The sequence below is a fragment of the Dermacentor silvarum genome, chromosome 10 (genome assembly GCF_013339745.2).
Source record: "Dermacentor silvarum isolate Dsil-2018 chromosome 10, BIME_Dsil_1.4, whole genome shotgun sequence".
NCBI classification, from domain to species: Eukaryota; Metazoa; Arthropoda; class Arachnida; order Ixodida; family Ixodidae; genus Dermacentor; species Dermacentor silvarum.
The window spans coordinates 106,552,003-106,579,692 of record NC_051163.1 but is presented as its reverse complement, the minus strand read 5'-3'; the positions used below and the strand labels follow the sequence as shown (position 1 = coordinate 106,579,692).

Below are 27,690 nucleotides of genomic sequence, written 5' to 3'. Positions count from 1 at the left end.
ACTGTGTTCCTTGGGACATAAGCCCCAAAAAGAAGGTTGACCAAGAAGCAAGCGATAGATTTAAAGTAAATATGAAGAAGAAAAAATGCCCGACAATGTAGGAGTTGTGACGTAGCTTGCACGGCTGCACGATAGCCCATGTGCGTGCGGCCGTTTCTTGGAATGACGTAGAAGTGAAATGAGCAAACATAGCATTTATTCGTCGCTTTACGAAGGCTTCGCTTAACAGATTTTAACATGCACATTTGATCTACAGGACTTATGTTCTACAGCAATACATTGGACGCCACAATGTTAAATTGGCAATAAAGCCAGTGAAATCGGTTTGTACTGAATTTATAAAACTAGAAATGAAAGCGTGCTTTCAACTTATTGTGCGCGTGCCCTAAAAAGCACGATTGCATGGCTACTAACCGTTTGGTTATCAGTTAAGATCTTACCTTTCACTGGTGGGGTGAATGACTTTTCAAGACCTGCAATGACACAATGTAAATCGATACATTAAATCAAATATTTGAAACGAAACTTACGCACGAACGCAATGTTTCCCCGGGTAATTATTTACGAAGCTAATCACATAAAAATTTGTGGCGCGCACTTTCGAGACAGCGCTGTGCACCTTAGTCTTAGCGTAGTCGACAGGTCCGTTGACGAAGAAGTATTACTTGTTTTCTGGTGATACCGAAGCGCGATAAGTGGAGAAAGAGTGTTGCCAAAAGAAGGAGGTCTTGAATGCAACCACTTCAGCGTCGAGTATTCAAGACAGCGCCGAGACAATCCGATTGACCCAACAATTTGCTCGAAATGCACCAGTAAGGTGCAAATGGTGCAAGTGTAAAAATAAAGATGCAAATGGGCGACCTATAGCTACCAAAAAAGTACAAAAACTAGGTAAATGTTTTCCTCCAATAAACTAATTACTGCGTCCGTTTCTATTAATTCAATTGGTTTTTGTTGTTACCAAAACAGCGCGCCTTCATTAAGATTTTATACATGCCGTAGAAATCAGCGTCCCCATCTGCGCAAAAATATAAGACAAAAGTCACCGGTCAGTATCGGATGTGACCGTACGACACTATTACCTCAAGATTAGGAATGAAGTCTGTATATATTTTTTGACCGTTATTGCATTTGCTTCGAGAGTTAGGGATCTACATAAGCTGAAGTCGTTAAGAAACTTCCTTCAAACTAAAAATATATTTGGACAATGGAAAAAACGTAGCGAATCTTAGGAAAAAATACATGCTGACCGTAACAAACCTTTACAGAGATTTAACATACTGCATGCAGTAGGCCGTCAGCAGAATATGACAGCAGGCGTAAATTACTCATGGTTATAACCAGGGTGTTTTATCAAACCGGAACTGAACGGAAAACCAAAGCTGAACGACTATTTTCAGCAGAACCTGAACTGAACCGAACCGTCACGTTTTCGGCTTCTTGGGACCGAAGTCGAACTGGTACTTATTGAAGGAACCGCTCCGAACCGGTTCGACAAACGGTCCAGAAATGATTATGGATGCTCTGCTAGGATACGTCAGAGTGGAAACGTTGGAGAAAAGCTCCAAGCCTCCCGGATAGGCTGCAAACGATTCCCACGCCCTACAATTGCAAGACTGAAATAACTTGAAATAACGTCAACTCAGTTGCTACAATGGTTATGTTGTTGATTTTTGTTCAACGAAAGCTGCCCTTCATGCGATAAAAAATGTGGGCTCTTTACATCTGCTAGTGCATCTTGCTTCAGCAAAAGAACTGGACCAATTCTGTTCAACTTTCTGTTCAGTTTTAATGCTGTACTCGGTTGGCTGAGCTGCAGTTGTAATCCAACTACTCCCAAGGAAACTACAGCATTAAAACTCCTGACGTTCCCTTTGGTGTTGCTTGGCCTCAAATGCGACGCGACAATGCGTCTTGTGACAATTGCGGTAACTAAAAACCTACAGACCAGATACATACGTCATAAAGAAGTAAATATTTCTCTTTCGAACACCAAATTTTCAGTGTGGGGGTAGTTTGCGCTAATTGGTACATGTACTTGTAATGGTGCCAGGCCATCGGTGTAGGTTGATGTAATTTCGTATTAAGGTAACTAAACTAGGGGAAACAGACCCACGGTAGCTGCTTTATTGGGCACCGTGCATCATCGCCATAAAATAATTGATCTACATCAATTACACCAAAATCTAGAAAATTGATCAAAAGCCGCTGAATGTGATCGGCGCGTTAAAAGCAACACTTACGCAGAAAAACCTGTGATAACTTCCAAGTTTCAGCCATTTGAAATTATGGAACTTTCATTGGTGCACCGTTAAAACTCAGCTGCAGGCTGTACAGAACAGAAAATCTATTGTAAGGCAAATTCCTGTCACACAGGTCCATATCGTTGCCAGATATTGTTATATTAGTACCTCAGTGGTTCCTCAGCCGCAACGGTTGACGTGCACGCAGGTATAAGGCAGCTAAGAGGAAGAACTAAATGAAATGAAATGTGTTTTGAATGCACTAGGCACTGTGGCATTCTAAAACAAATCACAGTACACCTTGGTTCACAGTGTGTCGACTTTCTTGGGTAATAAAACACAATATAAATACGACGTCTATTCCAAACAGGTTTTCTAACATCCCTGGTCTTTTTCTTTATAACCTCCTTGGTTCGTGCATGTATGCATAACAAATCATTTTACAAACACTGAAGGACGTGAATGTGGTCACCTTCAAAATACTCCTTTGTGAACAAAATAGACTGGTGCCACCTCTTCTTCCATTGCTGGAAGCACTCCCTTGAAAGTCTTCCGATATGTGCTATCGAAGTGCTAAAGCACGTTAGCAGTGACAAGCACTTTAGCCGTCCGCTGTTGAATTGTCGTTACAACCCCGAAAGTATGCATTTGGGGGAAAAATTGCACATGTCTCCTGCACTGTGCTAGTCGATGTTATGCGCAACATTTTGCGGGTAGCTGCGCAGCCAGCATTGCTCCGGGTTCTGCACAGCGTTACCAGGCGGACCGACGCCTTTGTGTAAATCGAGTAGCTGTGTGTCTGTGACACAAGCGTTTGTGTATGCGACGACAGTAGCAAGACGACGACGATGGTGACGACAATTGTATGAGGGCAACGGCATGATAGCTACTGCGTCCGTTCGACGCGAACTTACACGACGACGACATGCCGATGGTTGGGTTGTGCATAGGTACTGAACGAGCGTAACCGATAGGTATACGTCTTGTGACGTCACCTGCGACTAAGTGATATACAATCGTGCTTATCTGTGCCTATGTCATGTGACCCATTCTAAAACGACGATGGCGTTTTCACTACGGCAGATAAATGTTAAAGCGTGATCAACCCGTGCTGATTACGAAGGCCGTACAACGTACGTCGCAGTTCCTACATAGCCTACGCTGCTGCGAGGAAAGGGCTGGCGAATGTGGGCTGATCCTAAAGATGGGGCAGTGTAACACAGCGTCAGCTGTTGCGAGGAAAGAACGTGAGAAACTGGCACGTGACACAGGCGCAAGAAGTTTCAGAGAGCTAGTTGGCATCGTGGCCTAATGATTAAAGCAACGGACTACAGTGCTCGAAGGCAGATATTCGATTCCAATATCCGTCATGCGTTTCTTTGGATACAGAGGTTCGAAATGAAGGGATACAGGGAAAAGTGCCTCAAATAAGGCAAACGATGCTTCAAATTAAATGTCATAGGAAGTTGAATCCGGTGGGTAGAGAGACTGTTCCAGCACAGTGATTACGTGCCAGAAAACTCACAAGCTATCTAAGCAGTGTGCGCAGGTGCACTGTCGTGGTGGAGAATCCAGCGCACATCTTTTGAAAAGTTTGGTCACACTCGGCGAGAAAGCTGCCTTGACAGTTTGAGCTTCAGGTACAGACTTGTGGTGCACAATTTCATTGCCGTCAAAAACACGATCACCATCACTTTGATTTTTGCTTTGTTATTTCTGGTGGTTTTTTTTACGCCTTGGCTCCTTTGCTATTTTCCCCTCCTTGTTTTGTGACTTCAGGTCGATGTCATACTGGTAAATTTAAGTTTCGTCCCCATTTGCACCTATTTGCAAAGTATCAACGCTATCGTCTGAAGCTTTCCAATAAATGCAACGTTCTTCTCGTCGCAATTTTTGCTCAGAAGTCGGCAGTATTGGTACCATCATGGTGGAAACTTTTTCATTTGAATTGCATTGTATTCTGGGGTTTTACGTGCCAAAACCACAATATTGTTTTGTTCTGTCTGTGTCTCCGTCATTTCTTTATTTCCTCTCTTCTTTCCTCATATTTTCATTTCCTCTATTCCCTCCTCCTAAAAAAGCAGGCAGGCGTTGTGCCCCTCTAGGTGGCAGTTGTCAGCTTGCTCCCTCCCCATTTCCTTCATGTCTTTGTGTTATATATGTACAAAACCACGATTTCGTTATGAGGTACGCCATAGGGCGGGGGGGGGGGGACTCCAGATTAACTTTGACCACCAGGGGATCTTACACTACTAGCCTGCGCCGGCGATGTAACACTAAAAACATCAGCTTCTCTCAGAGCTGCACAGGTGGTCGGCACGCGCTCGTGCTCGGCACGCATATGTATAGGCACGTACCACTGGCCCCGTGTTCGTCGTCATCGTCTGCTTTCACAGCTGGCAACGTTGCCGCTAATTATTCCAGCGTAGAATTTCACTTTTCTGTCGTCGTAATGGGGAGGCCGCGTTTGCGGGGTATGAGCCATTAATTGACTTACGTAACGGACAGATTTAATTTTGAAGCAATTTCATTGAAATGCATCCAGAATGAAAGCGCTCGTGTAAAGGGCTCGTCGTCCACGCGCCGATTATAGCGTGAGGGCTTCCGAAGCCCAGGCCACACGTCAGCGTCGTCTAGCCCTCCAGGAACCCGACAACGGTGGTGCGCGCCTCGGCAACCCTTAGCGCCAACTTCCCGGTCCGACGGCCAGGTTTCAGCGTGAATTTCTCAACTGGAACTTCGGAGCCAGCTGAAGTGCGTGTGACCGGTTGTGGTTCGAGCAAAACGTGGTACTCGTCAGTGCAATTCATTCGGAGGAACACCGAAGAAACCCACAAGCTTCGCGCACCATCACTTCCTAGACAGGGAAGATGCTACTAATGTTTTCCTTTTCAAATTTTCGGTCAAAATCCAACCACTAGGGCGCAAGCGCATGTACTTCAGTCAAAATTTCCCAAAAAAGGTAATTCTGATATCCTTCTAACAGTCATGGGGTGGTTTGAAGATGGCAGAACGCACACGATCGAAGGTTCCATCTTCACTCGAGGTGAAGGGGTGTCCTGAACTTGCATAGTCCGTGGGGTCTTCCCGTCCTTCGCAAGAACGCTGGATCCACTCAAACCTAGTTCCTTCCTTTAAGGTATCCTTCAATGGGCGTCTTGTGACATTTGATGAAATTGTGCACTATTCTTGCCAACTGTCGCAAGAAGTTTGATATGAATCATTTGTGCCACCTGCTCGTCGATCTAAAAGCCTAAAATTCTGCCTTGTCATACAGCAGTCTGGCTTGTAATGGAGCTCTGGCTGGGTTTTTTTCAGCGGAGGGAGCCGCGTCAATACGCCGTCTACTTCTTGGCTGACTCACTGCACGAAATTATGAACATACCACATAGATATGCTTAAGTGTTGCAATCGTTCAATAGGAGTATCTGCGTAAAATATTTTATGGCTTATATGACCCTACAGAACAAGGTTGTAACGCTATCAAAGAGGTGTCGCATGTCCTGCCTGCTCGTTGTCTCAAGCAAACCCCATCTTCGCCCTGCTTTTCTAAGTAATATTCGTCAATGTAACTTTCACAATGCGTCATTGCCTTGCCAGTTAACAAAATAGGTGAAAGCCTTTGGTGTCAAGCATAAGCTTTTTTATCAAAATTAGAAGGAACGCTCACCAAGTTTTTTCGAAAAGTTTCGATTTGGAGTCAATAATTGTTAATAGGCATTGTGTATGAGCACACCGTTAAAGGACCGCTTTATTACGCGAAGAGAAAGAAGACGGGACATGCCGCGTGGTATGCTGTCAGCCATTCTGTGGTTGCAGCAGCCTGTAAGTACGCTCGTCTTGCAATATATTATTCCGTCTCTCCCGTGCACTCGTGAATCCCCGTGACAATTTGGTGGAGGTACGGGGTACCAGAAGAAGTGCTGTATACAACGGAGCTCCGCAGTGGTCGTCGAGTCGGGGTAATCATGATGACAGACGAGACCACGCCCACGCCGCCTGCGCCGGCCAGTACGACGCCTGCACCAGCCTCGACAACAACGTCAACGGTCGTCCGTACGCATCCTAAAAACCCAGGGACGTTCTGCGGTACGGATGAAGTTGACGTCGAAGATTGGATTGCCCATTATGAACGCATCAGTGAGATCAATCGTTGGGACCAGGCGCTGATGCTGGCGAACGTGCTGTTTTATCTGAAAGGAACGGCAAAGGTATGGTTCGATAACCATGAGGCGGAGATTGGAAGTTGGGACACTTTCAAAGAAAAACTTAGTGCCTTGTTTGAGAAACCCTTGGGTCGAAAGGCCGCCGCAACGAAACAGCTATCCATCCGCGCTCAGACGTCCACTGAATCATACATATCCTACATTCAGGACGTCTTGGCTCTTTGCCGTAAAGCCGGCAGTGACATGACGCAGTCGGACAAGGTTGGTCACGTGCTGAAGGGAATCGCATATGATGCGTTCAACCTATTAGTGTGGCGAAATTGTGCGGCCGTCGACGCCATTATTGAAGAATGCCGGCGTTTTGAGTAGCCCAAAAGTCGGCGTATTGCGAAGTCATTCGCTCGGCTACCGAACGCCGCCCCGACGTCATCATGCGAAGATGGACAGGCCTCTCGTCTGCAGTCGTCGCCGCCATCGGAACTTACACGAATTGTTCGTCGTGAAATCGAAGCAATTGCTCCAGCTCTCCCCAACAACGGCCACGGCGATTTTCACATGCGGGCCGTTTCCCTGGTCCGGTCCATTGTGCGGGAGTACCTCGGCAACTTGGGTTTCGCCGTCTGCGCCGTTGCTCAATCTCGGACAACTGACTTTGGCCCTAGGTCACCGCCTCGCCCAAGATCGCCGCCCCAGGAACAACGGTTCTTTCCGCGCTCTCGTAATCCGACTGAATGGCAGACGGCAAATGATCGGCCGATTTGCTTCCACTGCCGCCGTATCGGTCACGTCGCGCGCCATTGCAAAAACCGTTGGGTGTCGCCGTTAACCCGGGATGACACTGCTAGCCGCACCGACAACTACCGCCGTTTTCAGCCCACTCAGCCATACCTGCCATAAAACAGCGATAGCTACCGTAGCTTCCAGCCTTTCGAGCCGTACAACGTCGATGCCACCCCTACGCCGCACAGCCGCTCCTCGTCGCCCCGTCGCCCCGAGGTCACCAGTACCGTTCACTGCCAGCGCATCGTTCGTCATCTCCTTCGCCTCTACGATGACGTCCGACATCGCTGCTCAACCTTCGACATGAAAACTAAGGGATGCAGCTCTTAGAAGTGACGCTTCATCTTCGCCTTCCACGTCAATTCCTGTCCTTGTTAGTTAGTTAGTTATGTAGGATTTTATGGCGCAAAAGCGACTATGGCTATGATGCGCCAGCCACAGGGTAGTGCTCAATCAATACAATGCAGAGCTCAATCAATGAAATGAATAAAAAGATTAAGACCTTCCTTTACAGTTTATTTACAAGACTCGTGGCCTCTAAAAACCTAAAAACGTCATCAATGGATACTAGTGCATGCTCTGATAATAGTAAACGTGGATGAAGTGGTGTTAGTGTTTTGTATAGTTCGCGAAAATAATGCTGTCTTTCTTTTTCGAACGCCGGACATGTGATTAAAATGTGATTCACACTGAGAGGTTCCTTGCATTGTTCACATTCCACTTGTTGTTCTCCTCTTAGTAAAAAGTTGTGAGTCAAGTGTGTGTGTCCTATACGAAGACGACATAAAATCACTTCAATAAAACGTTCTTGGTGGTAACACGACTTCCATTCTTGTAGAATAGGCTTAATGGTTTGAAGTTTGTCGTGTACCCTGGAGTCCCATTCGTCCTACCACTTTGCGTTAAAAGCTGTGCGACATCTGTGGATAGAATCTTTTATAGGTACCTTCATAGCTATTGATCTTTTGTGTGCCGCCGCCACTGCTAATTTATCTGCTCTTTCATTTCCTGGGATACCAGTATGGCTCGGCAGCCAGGCCAGGCGGATTATCTTGCCATGCTCCTCTGCTCCTAGTAGCATCCGCAAAATATCTCCTAGAAAAGGTTCACATTCAGATTTTAGACGTAGGGCCTTTAGTGCACTTAGAAAATCTGTGTATATAACTGCCTTTTTGTAATTCCCTGATACTATCTCTTTTATGGCTATAAACAAGGCGTATACTTCAGATGTAAACACAGAGACGAACTGTGGCAGTCTAACGCAAGATTCCGAGTGTTTCGATACAACGGCACTTCCAGTGTGTTCGTGTGTTTTTGAGCCGTCCGTATAGAATTCAATATGGTCATTATATTTTTCTTGTAGTGCTAGGAAATCCTGCATTATGTGCTCACGCGGTGTTTCTTTCTTTTTGTGATGTGTCAGCGCAAAGTCACAGAAATGTGTGAAATCGCACCATGGAGCCAATCTGTTCGGTGTTTGAGCAATGTTGAGCGCCTCGTTTGGTATTTTATATTCTTTGCATATTTCTTCAAACCGGAGAAAAACTGGCCTTATAGTGTGCGGTTTATTCATGTAGTGTGTTCTGTTCGTGATACAGGAAACAATGGTGTGGCATATATGATTCGGTTTAGCTCTAGTTTTTAGGACATAAGAGACTGTGAGCAGGGCTCTTCGGTGTTCCAGGCAACGTTCGTTGCTCTCGACGTATAGACTTTCGACGGGTGAAGTTCTGTACGCACCAGTTGCCAAGCGTAGCCCGTGATTATGTATGGGATCGAGACGTTTGAGATAGGACTGTCTTGCTCACCCATAAACTATGCAGCCGTAGTCAAGTAAACTTCGCACGACAGAGCGGTAGATACGTAAAAGGCACATTCGGTCGGCGCCCCAATGTTTCCGCGATAGAACTTTCAGGATGTTAATCGCTTTGTTGGCCTTCTTTTTAATGTTATTAATGTGGGCAATAAAGTTTAATTTACTGTCGAAAACCAGTCCTAGAAACTTATGTTCTGGTTTAAGTGGTAGTGAGCTTTGATTTAATTTTAGAACCGGATCTGGGTACAAGCCGCGCTTCTGCGAAAACAGAACTGTGACGGATTTTTGAGCAGAAAACCGAAATCCATTTTGATCTGCCCATTTTGCCAGTTTGTTAACCGTTAACTGAAGCTGTCTTTCACACGTGGATATACTTGAGGCCCGGCATGCAATTTGAAGGTCGTCAACCTACAATGAATGCATGATGGAAGGCGGAATTACTGTGTTTACTGAATTCATTTTCACCACGAAGAGCGTTGTGCTTAAAATGCAACCTTGCGGCACACCATTTTCTTGTACGAATACACGTGAGAGTTCGGAGCCCAAACTTACCTGAAAAGTTCTGTTTGACAGAAAATCCGACAAACAGTTAAGCATCCTGCCACGGATTCCCAGATTTGCCAGGTCTCTCAAAATACCATACCTCCACGTGGTGTCGTAGGCTTTCTCTAGGTCAAAAATACCCCTAGGCAGTGTTGTCTATGTAAGAATGCTTCCCGTATTGTGTGCTCAAGACGCGCGAGATGATCTGTTGTTGAATGACCTTTCCTGTAACCACACTGGTGAATGTCTAGTAAGTTCTCTGCTTCAAGGATGTGTGTTAACCTGATGTGTATTGCGCTCTGAAATGATTTTGCCAAGCAGCTTGTAAGCGCTATAGGCCTATAGCTGCTTGGTGACGTTGGTGGTTTTCCAGCTTTTAGAAAGGGAACTATGATAGCTGTTTTCCATTTGGCGGGCATTTTGCCTGTTTCCCAAATCATGTTGAAGAAATGAAACACTGCCTCTACAGCAGCCTGGGATAGGTGGGCAAGCATTGCGTAATGAATTTTGTCCGGACCAACTGCTGTCTTCTTTCCAGCAGAAAGTACTCTATTTATCTCAGGAAGTGTTAGAGGGAGATTGTATGGTTCATCTGAGCCTCCGGTTACCGGTAGCTTTTGTTTTTCTGCCGTCTGTTTGTACTTTAAAAAGGATTGCGTGTAATTATCAGAGCTGGATATCGTGTAAAAATGGTGTCCTAGTATGTCAACTTGTTCCTGTAGGGTTGTTCGAGTGCCCGGATCTGAGAGTATAGGAATTGTGTATGGGGAGTAGTCACCGCTGAACTTCCGAACCTTATCCCACATTTTTTTCGACGTGGTTGAGCTATGTATTGATGATATGTATATCTGCCAGGATACCTTTTCTGCTTGACGACGGGTATACCTTGCTTTAGCTTTCGCTTGTTTGAAGGCCAGAAGGTTATCTTGCGTTGGGTACCTCCTGAAGATGCACCAGGCCTTATTTTGCAGTTTTTTAGCAATTGTGCACTCGCTGGTCCACCAGGGTTTGAGCCTTTTTCCTACTAGTCCTGTGGACTGAGGAATAGCTTGCTCTGCTGCTGAGAGTATGCAATGAATAAACCTGTCATTTATTTCGTCTATTGTTAGCTGGTCAAGAAGCTCGTTCTGAAGGGTGGCTTTCTCTGTGAATAGAGACCAGTTAGCTAGATGTAGTTTCCAATGCGGCGGTCGAGAGGGTATGATTGGGAGTGGAGAGGTTAGCTTAACGACGGCAAGAAAATGGTCACTACCATAAGGATTGTTTATCACCTCCCATGTAAAATCGAGAAGCAAGCAGCTGGAACACAGCGCCAAGTCTAGACAGCTCGTAGTCCCTGTGCTTGGAGAACAGTACGTAGCAGCGCCAGTGTTTAAAAGACATACATTGTTAGTTATAATAAAATCTTCGAGTACCTGCCCTCTAAGGTCAGTCTTACTGCTTCCCCATAGTGTGTTATGTGCATTAAAATCTCCTGCTATGACAAAGGGTTCGGGAAGCTGTCCGACAATGAGCTCTAGATCTTTGACAGTGAACTGCGTGTGTGGTGGGATATATATCGAACATACGGTGATAGTTTTGTGCGATAAAATGGTGACAGCAGCGACTTCTAAAAAACTGTTAATGGTTACTTCTCTGGCGGCGATACCGCTTTGAACGACGATTGCAACACCGCCCGATAGTCGGTTAGCCTGGGCGAGGTCGCGACGTATGACTGTGTAGCCTTTTAAAAAGTTCGTGTTTTTTGGACCTAAATTGGTTTCCTGCAGACATAAAGCCAGAGGAGAGAAGTTGGTTAGAATGTCCTTAATGTCGCCTAAGTTGTGTATGAGACCTCTGCTGTTCCAGTGTATAATGTACGCCATGATACGAAAAAAAATGTGTAGTGAAAAAATAAACGGTTATTTTAGTTGACTATTCCTCAGACTAGAAGGCGATGAATGTGTTTTTCAAGTACTTTTCTTGGGAGCCGAAACTGGGTTTCGACCCCCTTTTCCTCCACCTTAGGGAGGGACGACGGGTTGCCTGGGTGGCCTGCTAACAGGAGCAGGGTCACCCATGCCTTCAGTGTCCAATGGACACACTTCCATTGAATCGGCACCACTAGGGTGCTCATCACTATTGGTGCTCTGCGAGGCTGCTGGCCTCCTAAGAGGAGGCTGGCTCCTCGGCACCGTCACTGAGGTCTGTTTTACCTCGATGTTGTGTTGGCTGCCACCAACGCTTGTCGAGGCTTCCGGACCTCCCTGGGAAGAGGCACTTGGTGCCTGTTTTGTGGGTTTGTTTGAGGGACGGACTGCGGCCACCATGTCCTGGAGTTGGACCTGTGTGCCCACAGAAACCATTTGCGGTGCCTGCCCCCTCTGCACCGCTTGAGCGTAGCTACCCTTCTGGGTGAAAGCCATCCGTTTGCGAGCTTCTTGATAAGAGATGTTTTCTTTTGTCTTGAGCGTGATTATCTCTTTTCATTTTTTCCATTCAGGACAAGAACGAGAGTATGCAGCATGTGGGCCCTTGCAATTGATGCATTGCAATGGGTTCGTGCACTGTTCATCATCGTGATCGTTCTGGCCACACTTTACACAGGTTGGATTCCCACGGCAAGACTGTGACCCATGCCCGTACCTCTGGCACCGGAAGCACCTACGAGGGTTGGGTATGTAGGGCCTAACACGCAGATACAAGTATGCGGCTTTGACAGCTGTAGGGAGAGTTGTGCTGGCAAACGTTAACACTACATTCTTTGTCCGGATTTCTTTGTTGTCTCTGCGAATGACCATCGTTCGTGCAGCGAGTACACCTTGATCTGCGAGAGCCTCCTCAATTTCTTCGTCACAGCATTTAAGTAGTTCTCTGTCAGATATGACACCTCGTGTGTTGTTCAGTGATCGGTGCGCGGTTACTGATACCTGGTGTTGTCCGATTTTCTCTAATTGTTTGATCCTGTTGCTTTGCTCTTTGGTTTCTACTTCAATGAGTAGATCTCCTGAATTCATCTTTTTCGCGTTGTAGTTGCTGCCGATGCATTCTTGGATTGCTTTGCCTATCGGGAAAGGCGACATGTCCTGGATTTTGGTTTCACTCATAGATGTGATGACGAAAAACTTCGTATATTCATTCTTCTTAATGAAAAACTCTTTACTTGCTTCGGTGCGTCCCCTTTTCAGGGGCCGATCATTTCTGGAAGGGGGGGGGTTCTTAATGCAATAAAAACAAAAAAAAACTATTCGGTAGCTATGCTGGCCACCCACCACGGAGTCCAACTAGGGAACGCATAGAGACGCTAGCCATACATCGCCACTATAACCCTATAGTCCTGACCAAGACAGTTCATTTCCACAGGCTTAACCCTTGCCGCCAGGAAATTGGGAAATTCCTCTCCTTGTATTGCCTTGATCGACGTTGACGGCCTACCTGTTCCCGCACTCGTCGATACTGGGGCACAAATCTTCGTGTCTAGTGCGGAACTTCATCACCGCCTCAAGAAATTTCTTACTCCTGCCGCTAGTGGTATTATTCGCGTCGCTGATGGAAGTTCCACAGTCATCGGAATGTGCACAGCTCGCATCACCATCGCCGATCCCCATATATCGGTTTTGTTTACTGTTCTCGAGCAATGTCCCGACGACGTCATTCTCGGACTCGATTTCTTGTCGGCCCATGCCGCTCTCATTGGCTGTGCCACCGGCGTCCTTGAACTTGAGCTTCCTCAACTTGCTGATGTTACGGCTTTACCACTCTTCTTCACACTGATTATGCTCTGTCGATTAGGCTTGGTTATCACCGCAAGCCGCCACGTGTGTGGCCTTGACGACATCACAAGTTCCTACGGCGACTACATAGTATCTCCACTAGTTGACGTGCTGTTGACCCGAAATATTTCTGTGCCGCACACCCTCGTGACTGTCGCCGACAACCACGTCCTGCTCCCGCTCCTTAACTTCAGCAACTCGACCCAAGCGATCCCGCAAGGCATCTGAATGGCCAACGTGTCTGCCCTTGATGAATGCGACGTCGCGGCCTTAGACGCCGACACTTGTTAGTCCTTTCTCGCTACCGGCCCGGCAAGTACACTCCCCGACGAAATTACCACGATGATTGCCCCTGATCTTCCGACCTATCAAGCCGCGGAACTCCACCACCTCCTACCTCAGTTCTCAATCCTACCTCAGTCCTCCGGAGGTGGTGTTACGAGACCTTGGGTATGAGCATGCCGTTAAAGGACCGCTTTGCTACGCCAAGAGAAAGAAGACGGGACATGCCGCGTGAGATGCTGTCATGCATTCTGTGGTAACAGAAGCCTGTAAATATTGTAATATACAATTCCGTCTCTCCCGTGTACTCATGAATCCCAGTGACAATATCATGAACTTTTGCAATTATGACAGGTAGGCCGCAAATAGCTTGCTTGCATGTTTGTTTGTTTTTGGTGTCTTACCTTTAATGTTTTTTGCTTTCTCTGCCACTGCTGCCATGAAACGTAATTTTGTAATATTTGGGCCAGCTTTTAATTTTATACTTTCTTTCACATTCACTACATCAACTTTTGAGAAATACCTCGTACATCGGTCCGTGTCGCGGAAGCGTAGAAATAAACTACTGTTTGCTCAATTAAGTTTGCGAGTGAGGCTGGAAAGCGTCGTTTCGTACGCCTTTTAATTCTCCAGAATTCCGAAACGGTATGAACCCGCAGGAACAGGTTCAAACCATTATAGTTTTTCTCTCGAGCTGAACCTAAACCCAGCCGCGAAATAAGTGGAAGCCTGAACCCGAAACTCAACCGAACCCGAAACCTTTTGGGCTCGAAAGCCAGTTCATAATATTCAGCGGAAGCTCACAATATATACCCGGACCATTGTTCAGCCTTGCAGCTCGGCATCTCCCCGTACTGCCAAAACTAAGCAGCAGCTGAGTACTGATCGCCTCTTTTTCCAGTACAATAATTATGGTGTCGGTCATGAGCGAGGAACTTTCAATATAACGTGACAACACCCTGCTTCTTCTTCCCCCGCTCCCCTCGACAGCAAACACTTGCGGATCGATTGCGCCCTTGCGTGTGTAATCTTGCTTCACCCAATGTGCACAAAATGCCTAAATAGGAAGGGCACTTCACTCGTTCCACTTGACACTCACAGTCCTCAAGAAGGTTGGCTGAGGACCAGGACTCCTTGAAGAAGTCGACCAACTTCCTAAGAGTGCGCAACCTTGCGAAGCTGCCTTGTCCGCAAGCGTTCTCCGTGTCGTCTTTCTCCAGGCTGTAGGCCGCTACTCCATATTGCACGCCGGTGAGGTTGCTCTTCGACATGCAAAGCTAGAACGAGAAGAAACACGGAGATATCGTATTTCTGGAGTAAACAACCTAAACATCACTTTCAACATTATGTATTTTTGTTAAGGTTTCTCAAGAAACTTTAGTCTTAGTGCAATTGAATTTCGATTTTATTTTCATTTCAATAAACCTTTTCAGGCTTCCCACGATTGAGGTGGAAAATTAGAAAATGAAAGGACGAGCACAAACATTTTGCTCTACAACAGCTTGATCAGGTGCTTGCGCCTAGGTTCCACTGCAAGAGGCAACCATAAAACAATTAAGTCGCACAAAAATTCCAGTGAATAAATGATAACGCCTACGTAAACAAACGTTGATTGTCAGAAACAATGAACCAGTACTAAGTACTCACATCCATAGCATAAGATATCTTATATATGTCGTAAAAAGCTCGGCAGGTGTTACATTCTTGTAACACAAGAAGGCGAAAGCCTGCTGCACATTTGGTAATACATGAGGTTATACAATCGGGGTTAGACTTTTTCGTAAAACATATTGGTAACGCAGCAAGTTATACAATTGGGGCTAGGCTTCTTGCAAGACATAACGAGCCGCAATGGGAAGTACACGTGTGGAACTAAGGTAAGCTCCTGAACGCCACATATGAACCTAAAGTGCATACCTAAAGTGCAGTATGTTAGTGCACGCACTCGCCTACACCTTTAATCAGCGAGATGGCTGCGACGTGACGTGTGCATTCACGCACGCACTAGGCGCATATTTATTAAGCTAGAAACGTGGAGCAGCGGTGGCTTCAGGGAAGCGTGCACGTCTCGCGCCCCGGAGGCCCGCGTGAGATCACTACCCAGACCGGAATGTACCAAATTTTCTTTTCAAAACCACTAATTTATTTGTTCACAGGAAACCTCCCTGAGAAATGTGATGTCAATTCGAGCATTTCTTGGGAGCGTCAGCTATTTTCCGTCAATGCCCAGCTTCACCACGGTCACCGCCAAGGGCACCGCCAACATATAAACCTAAGGGTTTCGCCTTAATGTTGTTATCGGAGATGAACTGGCTCGATTTCATGGCGCAGCTACCTACAATGGACACTTGATGAGCCCTTCTTGGAGGCGCCGGCGGTTTGGCCACGACCTGCCACCACGTTTACTGACGACAGCTATTTCCAGCTATTTTGAACATCGACAGGAAAAGACAGCTTCGGCCATCTGTCCTGTCGGCGGTTCTCCAGTCTACAATATGCCTAGAAAATCAGTGCCCAGCTTCAATGAAAATCGCAACCCAACTGTGGGTTACAGCCGTTACGTTCAGGGACACATGGCGAGGGATTGTCGCTGTCACCCACAATGTGCTCTGCGAGATCACATAGCATGCCTCGCATGCTATAGGCTGCATGCTGGCAGTGGACGTTTGTGTCATTAGTGTAGATACTGTGGCTGCGGTAGATGCTTCTGTTTCTGAGATGTGTCTTTATTTCTAGAATCGGCTAGGACCCGAAGTGGTGTTTGCTTCTTATGAAATACCAAGTTTGGCGGAGTTGGCTTTGAACTGTTGCGTTCTCTGTTATATAGGTATGTCCCGGTTTGATAACCGCTGGTGGAAAAAGCATTTCGAAGCGCAATTATAGGCATTTACGTTTTACGAGAGTGTGGAGCACATTAGACTGCAGGGTTGGTTTCATTTCAGGCATAAGTAATATTCTACTATCAGCGCTTGACGACATTCCATCCGACATTCCATTCCTTGTGCACTGATGTGCTTTTGCCTGCCACGTGGTATTATTTATTCTAGTGAACTCGTAGCGCGTCCATTCTGGATTCTGTTGTGAATTTATCGAACCCGACTACGTCAACACCTTAAAGAAAAATCTACTTGTCGCTCGGTCGCTTGCTGAAATCGTAGGCGGTTTTGCTCAACTTCTGATGCTGAACGTGTCCGCCGTGTCAGTTCTTTTGGCTGCTGAAATTAACCTAGCACGCTTTGAAGAAGATACTGCTTTAAGCATTCATGCGGTTGCTACTTCTACGGACGCAAGCTATCACTCCATGACAACCCGTCTAACTTTAGGGGCAAGATTAACAAAACAATCCCCCCTTTGGACCAGAAAGCCCTCGAAGAGCTTCTTGGTTGCTACGCGCCAAGGTTAAACTTTGCACAGTACCGTCTACCTTCACAACCCCACTCCCCCGTACATCCCCCACATCAACAATGGAACAGCGTCGCCAATGTGACAGAATCCGCACCCCTTTCTCTTGTCGAGCGCAAAGGGATCGCCGAACAAGGTGAAGACATTTTTCAGAAAGGCGCCATTCAGCAGTTCACTAGCCTTTGGGCGGCTCCAGTTAATTGGTCAAGATAAAATACGATTCATGGAGATTCTGCGCAGACTTTAGATGCCTAACCACCATGACGAAGAAGGATGTGTGTCCTCTTGCACGTATAGTCCACGCCATTGACTGTTTACATACTTATTCGTACTTCTCTGTCGACCTGCACTCAGGCTACTAGCACATACCGACGCGGCGAGCAGATCAACAAAAGACCGCCTGCATAACGCCGGGTGCACTCTTCGAATTTAACGAAGGGCTTTTGGTTTGCGTAATGATCCGGCGATCTTTGAACGAGTATCAGGCATGATCCTGCACGGACTTAGCAAATACGCATGTGTTACCTGGACGAAGTTGTCATTTATGGCAAGACATTTCACGAGCACAAGCAACGGCTTGAAGTTGTTCTTAACAGCTGACAGCGATCCGGACGGATTCTAAATTACAGAAAGTGTCACTTTGGTGGGTGTCAAACGCTTGTTTAGGGTTTCCTTGTCCACAAAAAAGAATCCACCCACACCCCCGATGATTGTAACAGTTTGTGACTTCAGCCCGATAAAGACGGCAAAATACCTTCTATAGGGGCCGAGGTTAGGTCCACTATAATAACGCGTGAGTCGGCGAGCCGTTCAGGCCCATGGCAGGAGCAGAAGAAACTGTATTTTATTCTTCTTTTATTTTTCTAACCTCGCAGTACAAAGCACGAGGAGCGAGGCACATGCGCATTCATATGTACCTGAACGCGCCATAAATAAAAGGCTGCCGATGAAGCTGACGATGGCTGCTTGAGAATGACGATGTCTGCAGCGTCCTGGGATCGTGTTCGTACTTCGGCCATATCATTATAGACTTTACTAGCCTAGCTCATCGGCTCATTTCGCTTCTTCACAAGGATATACGATTAACATGGACTAATGAGTGTGAATCTGCATTTTGCGAACTAAAATTTCTGCTCACATCCGCTCAAATTTTGCGCCATTTTGATCCTGAGGCCCCAACTGAGCTTCACATCGATGCTAGTGGTCTGGCCATTGAAGCACTAAATTAAACACGGTGGGCACCAACAAGTCATCGCCTACGCAAGCTTTTAACAAGGTTGAGCGGCAGTATACCGTAGCCGAACTAGAATGCTTCGCAGTCATTTTCGCTACACAAAAGTTCGGGCCATACTTTACGGTCGCAATTTCAGGATTGTGGCACACCACCATTATCTTTGCTGACTGGTTGGACAACGTGGCTCATTAGTCCATTGGCTCAATGTTCATAACCGCTTCAAGAATACGACTTTTCTATCACATGCGGGAGTGCTCGCTTTCACACCGGTGCTGTTTATCTCACCTTACGTCAGCAGGCACGTAAGATACGAACGATGACTTGGATGAATAAGTCCTTGCCATCTGATTACCGGCCCTCGCCACCTAATCACCCATATACAAACGGTATCACTGAGTGCAGGGATCGTACCCTGACCAACATGTTTGCCACGTATGTGTTTATAGATCCCATAACTGGGATTGAATTTCACCATTCGTTACGTACGCTTACAAAATGCCACGCATGAAGTCACAGGCTATATCCACCTTTCGGTATTATTTACGCTCGCCATCCACAAAGCTTTATCTGCACTATCCTTCCTTGTCTCCACACTATGACTATTCAATAGGCCTGACATTATGTCGTGCCGACGAACCTCATGGTCAAGCCTATCTCAGGACTCTTTCCTCGAATGATTTTGCCAAGGTTCGTTATAATGCTCGTCATTTGGCCAGCAGATTTGCTCCTGAAGGCTTCGTGTGCCTTCGGACGCCAGCACAGGAAAAGGGGCTGCACACGAAAGTCCTCCCAAGATACACCTTCCCATTTCTCATACCTACACGCTTGAATGAGGTGACTTCCGTTATTGCAAGAAGGATCTCACACAACTGGCGGCCATGTGAAACGCAAGTCGTGCGCGTCGCCTGATTGAAACTATACTAACTTCGGGTTATGCAACTCGCTCGGAGAGCTTCACCTGCCTCCGAGAAGATGGCACGATGCGCGGCGGAGTCGAAGGAAGTGAAAGCAGAGGAGCGTGCGAGGAGCTGTTTGCTGACTGCAGGTTCTGGCTTTGGATAATCGTGCCGTCTATTGCGCTACGCTAACCATCTATCACCTTGTAAATAAACCCATCCCATCCGTTAGAATACCTATTAGGCAAGCCAAATTCAACTAACATTCTTATAGGTGTTGCACTGCTAAGTCACAACTTTATGCAGGTACAGCCTAGCTGAGTAGAGAAATTAAAATAGTGAAAACGCGCTTTACTTTCCTAGATGCTAGATATCAGGCAGATAATATTTTTTCTATTCACATAGGTTTTCACATAATTATTCAGTCGAGATCATAGATTGGGTTGCTTATCGAGTCCCATATAGAAAGGAATCCGAAGTTGTATTCGCCCGTTACACTTCCTGCATACAGAAGCTTTAGCAGTACCGTGAGCGGAGTACTTAAACCAGAAAGATGAAAAAAAGAAACGCGGTCTTAAAGTTTCCATACTAACAAATAGTGGTGTCGTGAGATTCAGTGACCGTCCGTTCGGGACCATTTTATATTTGATTGATGACAAAAGTGTCGGAACGAAAAAATATATAAAATAAACAAATGCATCTATCTGGTGAACTTATTGAATTCTATAACAACAGCGGCTCTAAAAGACGAAAATTCATTACAATATACGACTTTGTACTAACGTTCAGGCGCTGTTCGAAAGTGGTATTTAAAAAAAAAAGTCGCAGTATCGCCTGAAAGGCGACGCATTGATTGTGATAGCAAATTTTTAGACAGCTATACGAAGTAAGGGTAGTGGTTTTATCAGGTGGATAAACTGCTGTAAACATTCACTTAACAACTAAATTACCGACCACGGTGCCACGCGAAAACAGGAAAACATGAACACATCTTACTCGATGACCGCGGACACTCGGGTGTCAGAACGCATGGCGTGATGAAGAGAGGCAGCAGCGGCGAGCGCATTCTCCTTCGTGCTGCCTCTCACTTCAACGTGACGTAGGTGTGCAAGAACATAGCGCCCGCGAGGTCCTTTGGGTCAGCTAGCCTTCGATATCACCGAAGATTACCTCCAAGATCTGGGGCGCACGGCAGCGCTCAGCCGCGCCATGCTCAGCCGAGGCCGGAGTAGAAGTGGAGACGCGCGCTATACCCTGCTCCCTTCCCTCTTATCGCACATGCACATCTCCCCTCTCCTTTCTTTACGCGCGCAAGAAGACGCCGATGCCCCAAGCCACCACGCTTCCCAGCACACCCTCGCATACTTTCCGTCGCACCTACCACATCCGGCGTGTGGCCTCGATGCTATCGCGCTCGGACTTTATGATGATGATGATAATGGTGATTTAATGGCATCGCCTTTGAAACGGGGCGGAGACAAATAGTCACCTAGCCTGCTTGATTTAATCAGGTATGGTATAGATGTTTTTATCTAGCATTTCTGTATACATTTCATTCATCTTTCCTTTTTTTTTCCTCAATTGGATGGCGCGAAAGTATACCTTGGACCACTACCTATGACTGTAAGAGATCAAACCAGGTCGTATCAATCTCTTCCCTGCTTTCTGTTAACCGACGCTCTAACCGTTTCTTGCTTATCTCTACGGCTGATCGGTTGATGTTTCTGTCCACTTTACACCCAAGCGCTTCTGCAAGTTGTACGTTACATACGGTTCCCACTGGGTGAATCCCTTCGCATACCATTAGGATGTGCTGAGTTGTCTCTGGATCTTTACTGCAGCATAGACGCGCCTCATATTTGCTCCGGTATGTTTTGGTCCTTAGGCAACCACCTCGAGCCTCAAATAGCAAGGCACTGCCCTTTGTGTTATCGTACAGATTCTACCTACTAATTTCTTTCTTCTCATTCTTGTAAAGATGGTCCTTTTTGTTTCCATTATTTGCATACAATTCACTGTCTCTATTTCTCTCACATTCTTTCTGATGGCTCGTGGTTGTCTATTTATTTGGAACTATCCTGTAGTTGGTTAATTGTCGGAGACATCGTTCTATAAGTAGCGATGAAGTTAGAAGGGCCTTGAAAGACATGACCAGGGGAAAAGCGGCTGGAAAAGATGGAATAACAGTAGATTTAATCAAAGATGGAGGAGATATCATGCTTGAAAAGCTTGCGGCCCTTTATAGGCAATGCCTCACAACTTTTAAGTGCACCAGAGAGCTGGAAGAACGCCAACATTGTACTTATCCATAAGAAGGGAGACGTTAAAGAATTGAAGAATTACAGACCCATTAGCTTGCTTTCAGTATTATATAAAATATTCACCAAGATAATTTCCAATAGAATCAGGGCATCACTTGACTTCAGCCAACCAAGAGAACAGGCTGGCTTCAGGAAGGGATGTTCTACGATGGATCATATCCATCTCATCAATCAGGTAATCGAGAAATCTGCGGAGTACAATCAACCTCTCTATATGGCTTTCATAGATTATGAAAAGGCATTTGATTCAGCAGAGATACCAGCAGTCATAGAGGCATTGCGTAATCAGGGAGTACAGGAGGCATACGTGAATATCTTAGCAAATATCTACAAGGATTCCACAGCTACCTTGGTTCTCCACAAGAAAAGTAGAAAGTTACCTATCAAGAAAGGGGTCAGGCAAAGAGACACAATCTCTCCAATGCTATTCATCGCGTGCTTAGAAGAAGTATTTAAGCCCTTAGACTGGGAAGGCTTAGGAGTGAGGATCGATGGCGAATATCTCAGCAACCTTCGGTTTGCAAATGACATTGTCCTATTCAGCAACAATGGAGACGAATTACAACAAATGATTGAGGACCTTAATCGAGAAAGTGTAAGAATTGGGTTGAAGATGAATATGCCGAAGACAAAGATAATGTTCAATAGCCTGGCAAGGGAACAAGAATTCAGGATCGCCAGTCAGCTCTAGAGTCGGAGTATGTTTATCTAGGTCAATTACTCACAGGGGACCCTGATCATGAGAAAGAAATTTACAGAAGAATAAAATTGGGTTGGAGTGCATATCGCAGGCATTGCGAAATCCTGACTGGGAGCTTACCACTGTCGTTGAAAAAAAAGTGCACAATCATTGCATTCTACCAGTGGTAACATATGGGGCAGAAACTTGGAGGTTAACAAAGAATGTGGAGAACAAGTTAAGGACCGCACAAAGAGCGATGGAACGAAAAATCTTAGGAGTATCGTTAAGAGACAGGAAGAGAGCGGTGTGGATCAGAGAACAAACGGGGATAGCCGATATTCTAGTTGACATTAAGCGGAAGAAATGGAGCTGGGCAGGCCATGTAATGCGTAGGATGGATAACCGGTGGACCATTAGGGTTACAGAATGGATACCAAGAGAAGGGAAGCGCAATCGAGGACGGCAGAAAACCACGTGGGATGATGAAGTTAGAAAATTCGCAGGCGCAAGTTGGAATACGCTAGCGCAAGACAGGGGTAATTGCAAATCGCAGGGAGAGCCTTCGTCCTGCAGTGGACATAAATATAGGCTGATGATGATGATGATGTACTTGGTTGCCAACTTTCTTGACCTCTTCCTCCATTCTGTATCCACACTTTTCAGATACGGATACTTGTGTGCTTTAGCGGACCATTTATTTTTATTCATGTTACTGAGACTCATTTGAAAACTAATTTTGCTCTGTGTTTCTCTGACTTCCAAAGAGGCCCAACCCATATCACCTTGCACTGCCTCATTTGTGGTTTGGCTCCCAAAGCCAACCGACCTACTGATCTTTGGTTAAATTCCAACCCCGACAAGATATCCGATTTTAAGCATATACAATGGCATTTGTGAACGTTAGCGCTGGCAGCATTACTCATTTACAGATTCCGCGCACCACCTCATACTCATGGGGCCCCACAGTGCTCTGCGTTTCATTATTGCTGCATTCCGCTTCCCTTAATTTTCAGATTATATTGGTGGATGTTTGGGTAAATCTTTCCTTCGTTTATGTATATGCCGAAGTATACTTACATTGCTTGACTATGGGTATGGCTTGTTGAATTGACACCACGTAATTACTCGTCTGTTCATTAAAGATCATAATTCCTGATTTCGCTGTGCTAAACTTAAGGCCCATATTTGTCGCTGTGTTGGCACAGATATTCGCAAGTGTCCGTAAATCTTTTATATTGTCCGCTAGTAGCACAATGTCGTCTGCGTACATCAGTTTAGGGACCTTCTGTTGTAGCATTTGTCCATTGCGCATGTTGGAGCAATCGAACCCCAATTTGATGTTTTCCAGTAATCTTTCTATGCCCTTAACATAAAGCGTGAACAACAGTGGAGACAGAGCACATCCGTGCTTCAGTTCTCGGTAAATTCCCACAACTTCATTGCCTTTTCGGCCTTCCCATACAAATTGTAGTCGGTTGTGTCTATATATCCTTTTTAGCAGCTCCACGAAATCGTCCTCTATGCCTTCGTGCTTAAGAATATCCCATAATAATTGTCTGTCTACGTTGTCATAGGCTCCTTCAATATCTAGAAATGGTATCGATAAATGTCTATTCTGAGCTACTGAAGTCTCTATGCACTGAGTTAGTACAAGCATATTATCCTCCAAGCGTCTGCCTGGCCTTAACGAATTCTGCAGTTCCCCCAATACATCGTTTTTCTCCACCCACTTCGACAGTTCTAATTTTATGGCTTGCATTGCCATTCTGCATATCACCGACGTTACGGTAAATGGCCTGTACGAGCTCGTCTTATCGTTATCTCATTTGCCTTTGTAGATGAGGTTCACGTGCTTTCGCGCCGTCCAACGGGAATTTTATTTGTTCTAATCACTTGCTCTATGGCATTAGTCAGGAGTACCTTGCTCGTTGGACCGAGGTTTTTGATTACCTGTAGTGGGATTTGATCAGGCCCTGCTGCCGGATAATTAGGGTCACTTTCTGCTGCCTTTTTTCAATGAAAGCTTTCTACGCTAAATTTTGATCTGTCGGGATTCACTGTTGTTGCTGGATCAATTGTCTGAACTACTTTTTCTTTCGTGCCGAAGTTATCCCTAATAAGGTTTGTGATGTACCGCAGCGCATACCGCTATGTGCCGCAACTACAGAAGCTATAATTAACCTAAATATAATTGCTATAATTAACCTAAATACAAGAACCCAAATAAAATTGCTATCGCAATAAAGAAAGACAACTTTGCGCTCACTTTCATAGTAAGAACGGAGCTTTATCTGTAGCAGCAATGCACATCGAGTCTTGAAATTATACTTCACCAAAATAGAGTTATTTAATAAATAACGAAGGTTCTTACATGGTTGTGACTAACGAAAAATCACGAATAAACTCCTGTGGGAGTTGTCTACAAGTATGCGTAAGCATTATGCCACCTCCACGCAACCCGGTGTCAATATCAGTGATATGAAACTTGATGCAGCCAGTACAAACGACAGCGCTACGGCGACACAAACTGGTGCGGATGGCGGCGCAAAGCGCATTGATAACGAAAGCGAAGTGTTGCAGGTGTCGGCGTCAGGTGCACTGATGACGTTCCTATCATCATAAGCCGTTATCGCCCTTTAGCGCCTTGTCCATCCGTGTAGAGCCATTATGAACTGTGGTCAAACCATCAAACATACTCTGGCATGGCCGCGCGGACCGTATCTTGAAAGCGATCTGCGAGGCGGACAAAGTGCGGGCACCTGGTAGCTCCGCGCACTGTGTTATCGCCGCTTCGCGTTGAAGAGGGAAGGGCGGGCTCATATCTTGAAAGCGATCTGCGAAAGGCTCAGGGGGCCGCGTGTGCTGATACATTTGTGAGCGCTGTGTTCTGTCGCTGTTTCCTTCGCGTTGAGCGACAGGCAACAGGAAGGCAAAGTCGCTCGCTGCTGCGGGCTCGTTGAAAGCGATCGTCTTACGGGACGGATGTAAGGACAGATGGTTTTCTCGTGGGGTAAGCATATAATTGCCTATGCATTTAAGTAATCGAACCCTTCCCGATCTCTTATTATTCTGGCTAGCTCAGTACTGTGAATTTGTGTACATTTCAGGAGGAATCGATGACGACTCAATTGACTCTAGTGTGAAGCTATATAAAAAGCAGAGGTCAATCTCAACACAAATGACAAGGCACGATTGCTTAGTTCGACTGTTTACTTGAGGACCAGCAAGGTTGCCCATTCTCGTTCTTACAGTATGTGGTTGAAGGCTGTCATTATCATCCCCCAGTAAGCATTTCACAGCGGCTTTTGCACCTTCGTCTTCCTTGTATCGGTTCCCGCACTTTGGCGCTACGTCGCAGTAGCGGACGCTCAACGTTTGCTGGGACCATAGTGCTTAAACGACGAAGACATCATGAATTGACAAAGACGGTGCGGTAATGGTCGATCAATTCTTGCATTGCTCAAGCACCATGGTCCCAATATCAGTATGAGAACAACTATGACAACAGTACGTCCTCAACATATGGTGAGAGGCAGAAAAGAACGTGTTTCAGCAAGTGCGTAACGCTTTCCATCCTTCCTAAAGTTGTCATTTTGATGATTTTCAAAGTAAAATGAATGATGAGCGTGAACTCGTAGACGAAGACAACCATATACACGAGTAAATAGAGCAACGGCAATGTTTTTGTTGTCCTGTTTAGCCTTTCTTTTACGTTGGTCCACGTCTCTCTGTCAGTCGCGAAGTACAGTACATAGCAGCTGCAAGAGTACGGATGAACCTTCCTGAAATGATGTTACACCCATTCATATGATGTTTCCTTATACTATGTCTTAAGGCAGCAGCGACTCGAACATGGAAGCTGCAGTTCACCTTGCCACTGCATCATCACTCACCTTTTGGCGAAAAGACTCGTCATCGTCGTAGGCGAACAGCCTTTCAAGACGCTTGTTGTATGCAACCTCAGCGTGCAGCATGCTGTCGTGGTAGGTCTTGGCATAGCTCAGATTCTTGCAGATCTTTGTCATGAAAAGAATGCATATTGAGTCAGCAAAGCCAGTTTTAGCAGTGCACATCTCACAGCTTAAGATTATTAGCCACCACCTCCTATTCAAAAGGTACACGAAGAAAAACATCCCTCCTGGAACACCGTATTTCATTGCTGAATATGAAACAAATAAATAGGTTCGTCAGCTGTGGGACTGTAAGTTTGCAGCTGACAAGAAGTAGGTGCCGACACCATCATGCACTTTCCGGACGAATCAACCACGATAAAATAAATTGGGAGAAAGCTTTCCCTGTGTGATTAATATTTCAAATCACAGAGGAATCAAAAGCTATTTTTCAAAATAAAACAATTCCACGCGTCGTAATTTTTGCAACGCTCGTCGCGTATAAACGGCAGAAACACAGGGAAATTTCATAAAATCCGTGATTACCATCGCTCAATGCTGCGCATGCGCGTACTCGTTGGTACTAGCATTGTGCAGGTAAGTATAAGCTAATCCCATGACCTCTATGATGTAGGACGCCGCACTTAAGGGTGCATCGATGCGATGTACTTTGCTGAAATCGAATCTTTGCAATTCGTGATATGCGTTCCATTACCAAAGTGTATGTCTTTGTAGGAGTTCTTAGCTGCACTTGATTGCGCCGGAAAAACCTCAAATTTGACGATGTCCCCAACAAGCAGAAGTGTCGCTTGCTGTAACACAGTGCCAGTTCGCGGAGGCGTAATATGGCCACAGTTACCAACGTTCAAGAGAAGAACAATCGTGAACAGTACTTCTCCAAAAATCGGTTGCTCGTATGACGGGTTGGCAGTTTACTAGAAAGGGTGCATGACATTGGAACTGCTTCACGTGGTTATGGACTCGGATATGCGGACTAAGGACTACTGCCACCGTATTTCTTTCTTGCTGTTCGATTCATTTCCTCTCGTGCTTTTTCACTCTGTCTGTTTTCCATGAATCCGCTTGTCGGCACCGCAGCTAGCGGTTGCGCGCTTTAGACTGAATCCGTGACGTCAGAAAGCTATGTGAGAGAGCTATAGTGCAACCTGTTGTGGCCAGAACACTGGCTGCTCTGAGAATTAGGGCGCAGACCAGCGTATGAATTTCCTATAGTCCCGGTAGTGTGTATCCGTGCGAACGCTTGTACCCACTATTTTCACCATGGGATCAACGCACTACTGGATAGGGGGGACATAATAGGGCGACGTGAGAAGAAAGACTAATAGCTTTCACGTAGCGCTAATCCGTAGCCCACAGACTTCAAACAGCTCGCATAGCAACATATTCTACGTACTACTTGGTTGTCGTTTTGCAATGCTTGAGCCTGGTGCGGGGTCCTTGAACAATGTGACTGTATTCTGGGTAAAAAGAACAACGCCGCTCCCTTTTACAGCGTAAGCTGTTATGGGCTAATTCCAATAGCCGTTCCGGTTCGCGATGGTATCGACCGCCGATGGCGTCCGCCGCCGTAACCGCTATCGCCGGAAATACAAGAAAAGTACCTAGTTCCCGCCGGGATCGAGCCCGCGCCCTGCTGCGTGGGAGCCATATACTCTACCACTG

The 27,690-nt window shown here is 46.0% G+C and overlaps 1 protein-coding gene across 1 annotated transcript in view; it reads right to left on the bottom strand.

The window, feature by feature from the left end:
* LOC119431742 (uncharacterized) overlaps positions 1-27,690 on the bottom strand; it is a 55,870-nt gene that overhangs the window by 13,023 nt on the left and 15,157 nt on the right. Inside the window, exons 7-9 of the mRNA XM_049658023.1 lie at positions 26,011-26,133; positions 14,682-14,859; positions 415-473 (exon numbers count right to left, since the gene is read on the bottom strand). Coding sequence (XP_049513980.1) covers positions 415-473; positions 14,682-14,859; positions 26,011-26,133 — 360 coding nt within the window. The remainder of the gene's footprint in view (positions 1-414; positions 474-14,681; positions 14,860-26,010; positions 26,134-27,690) is intronic.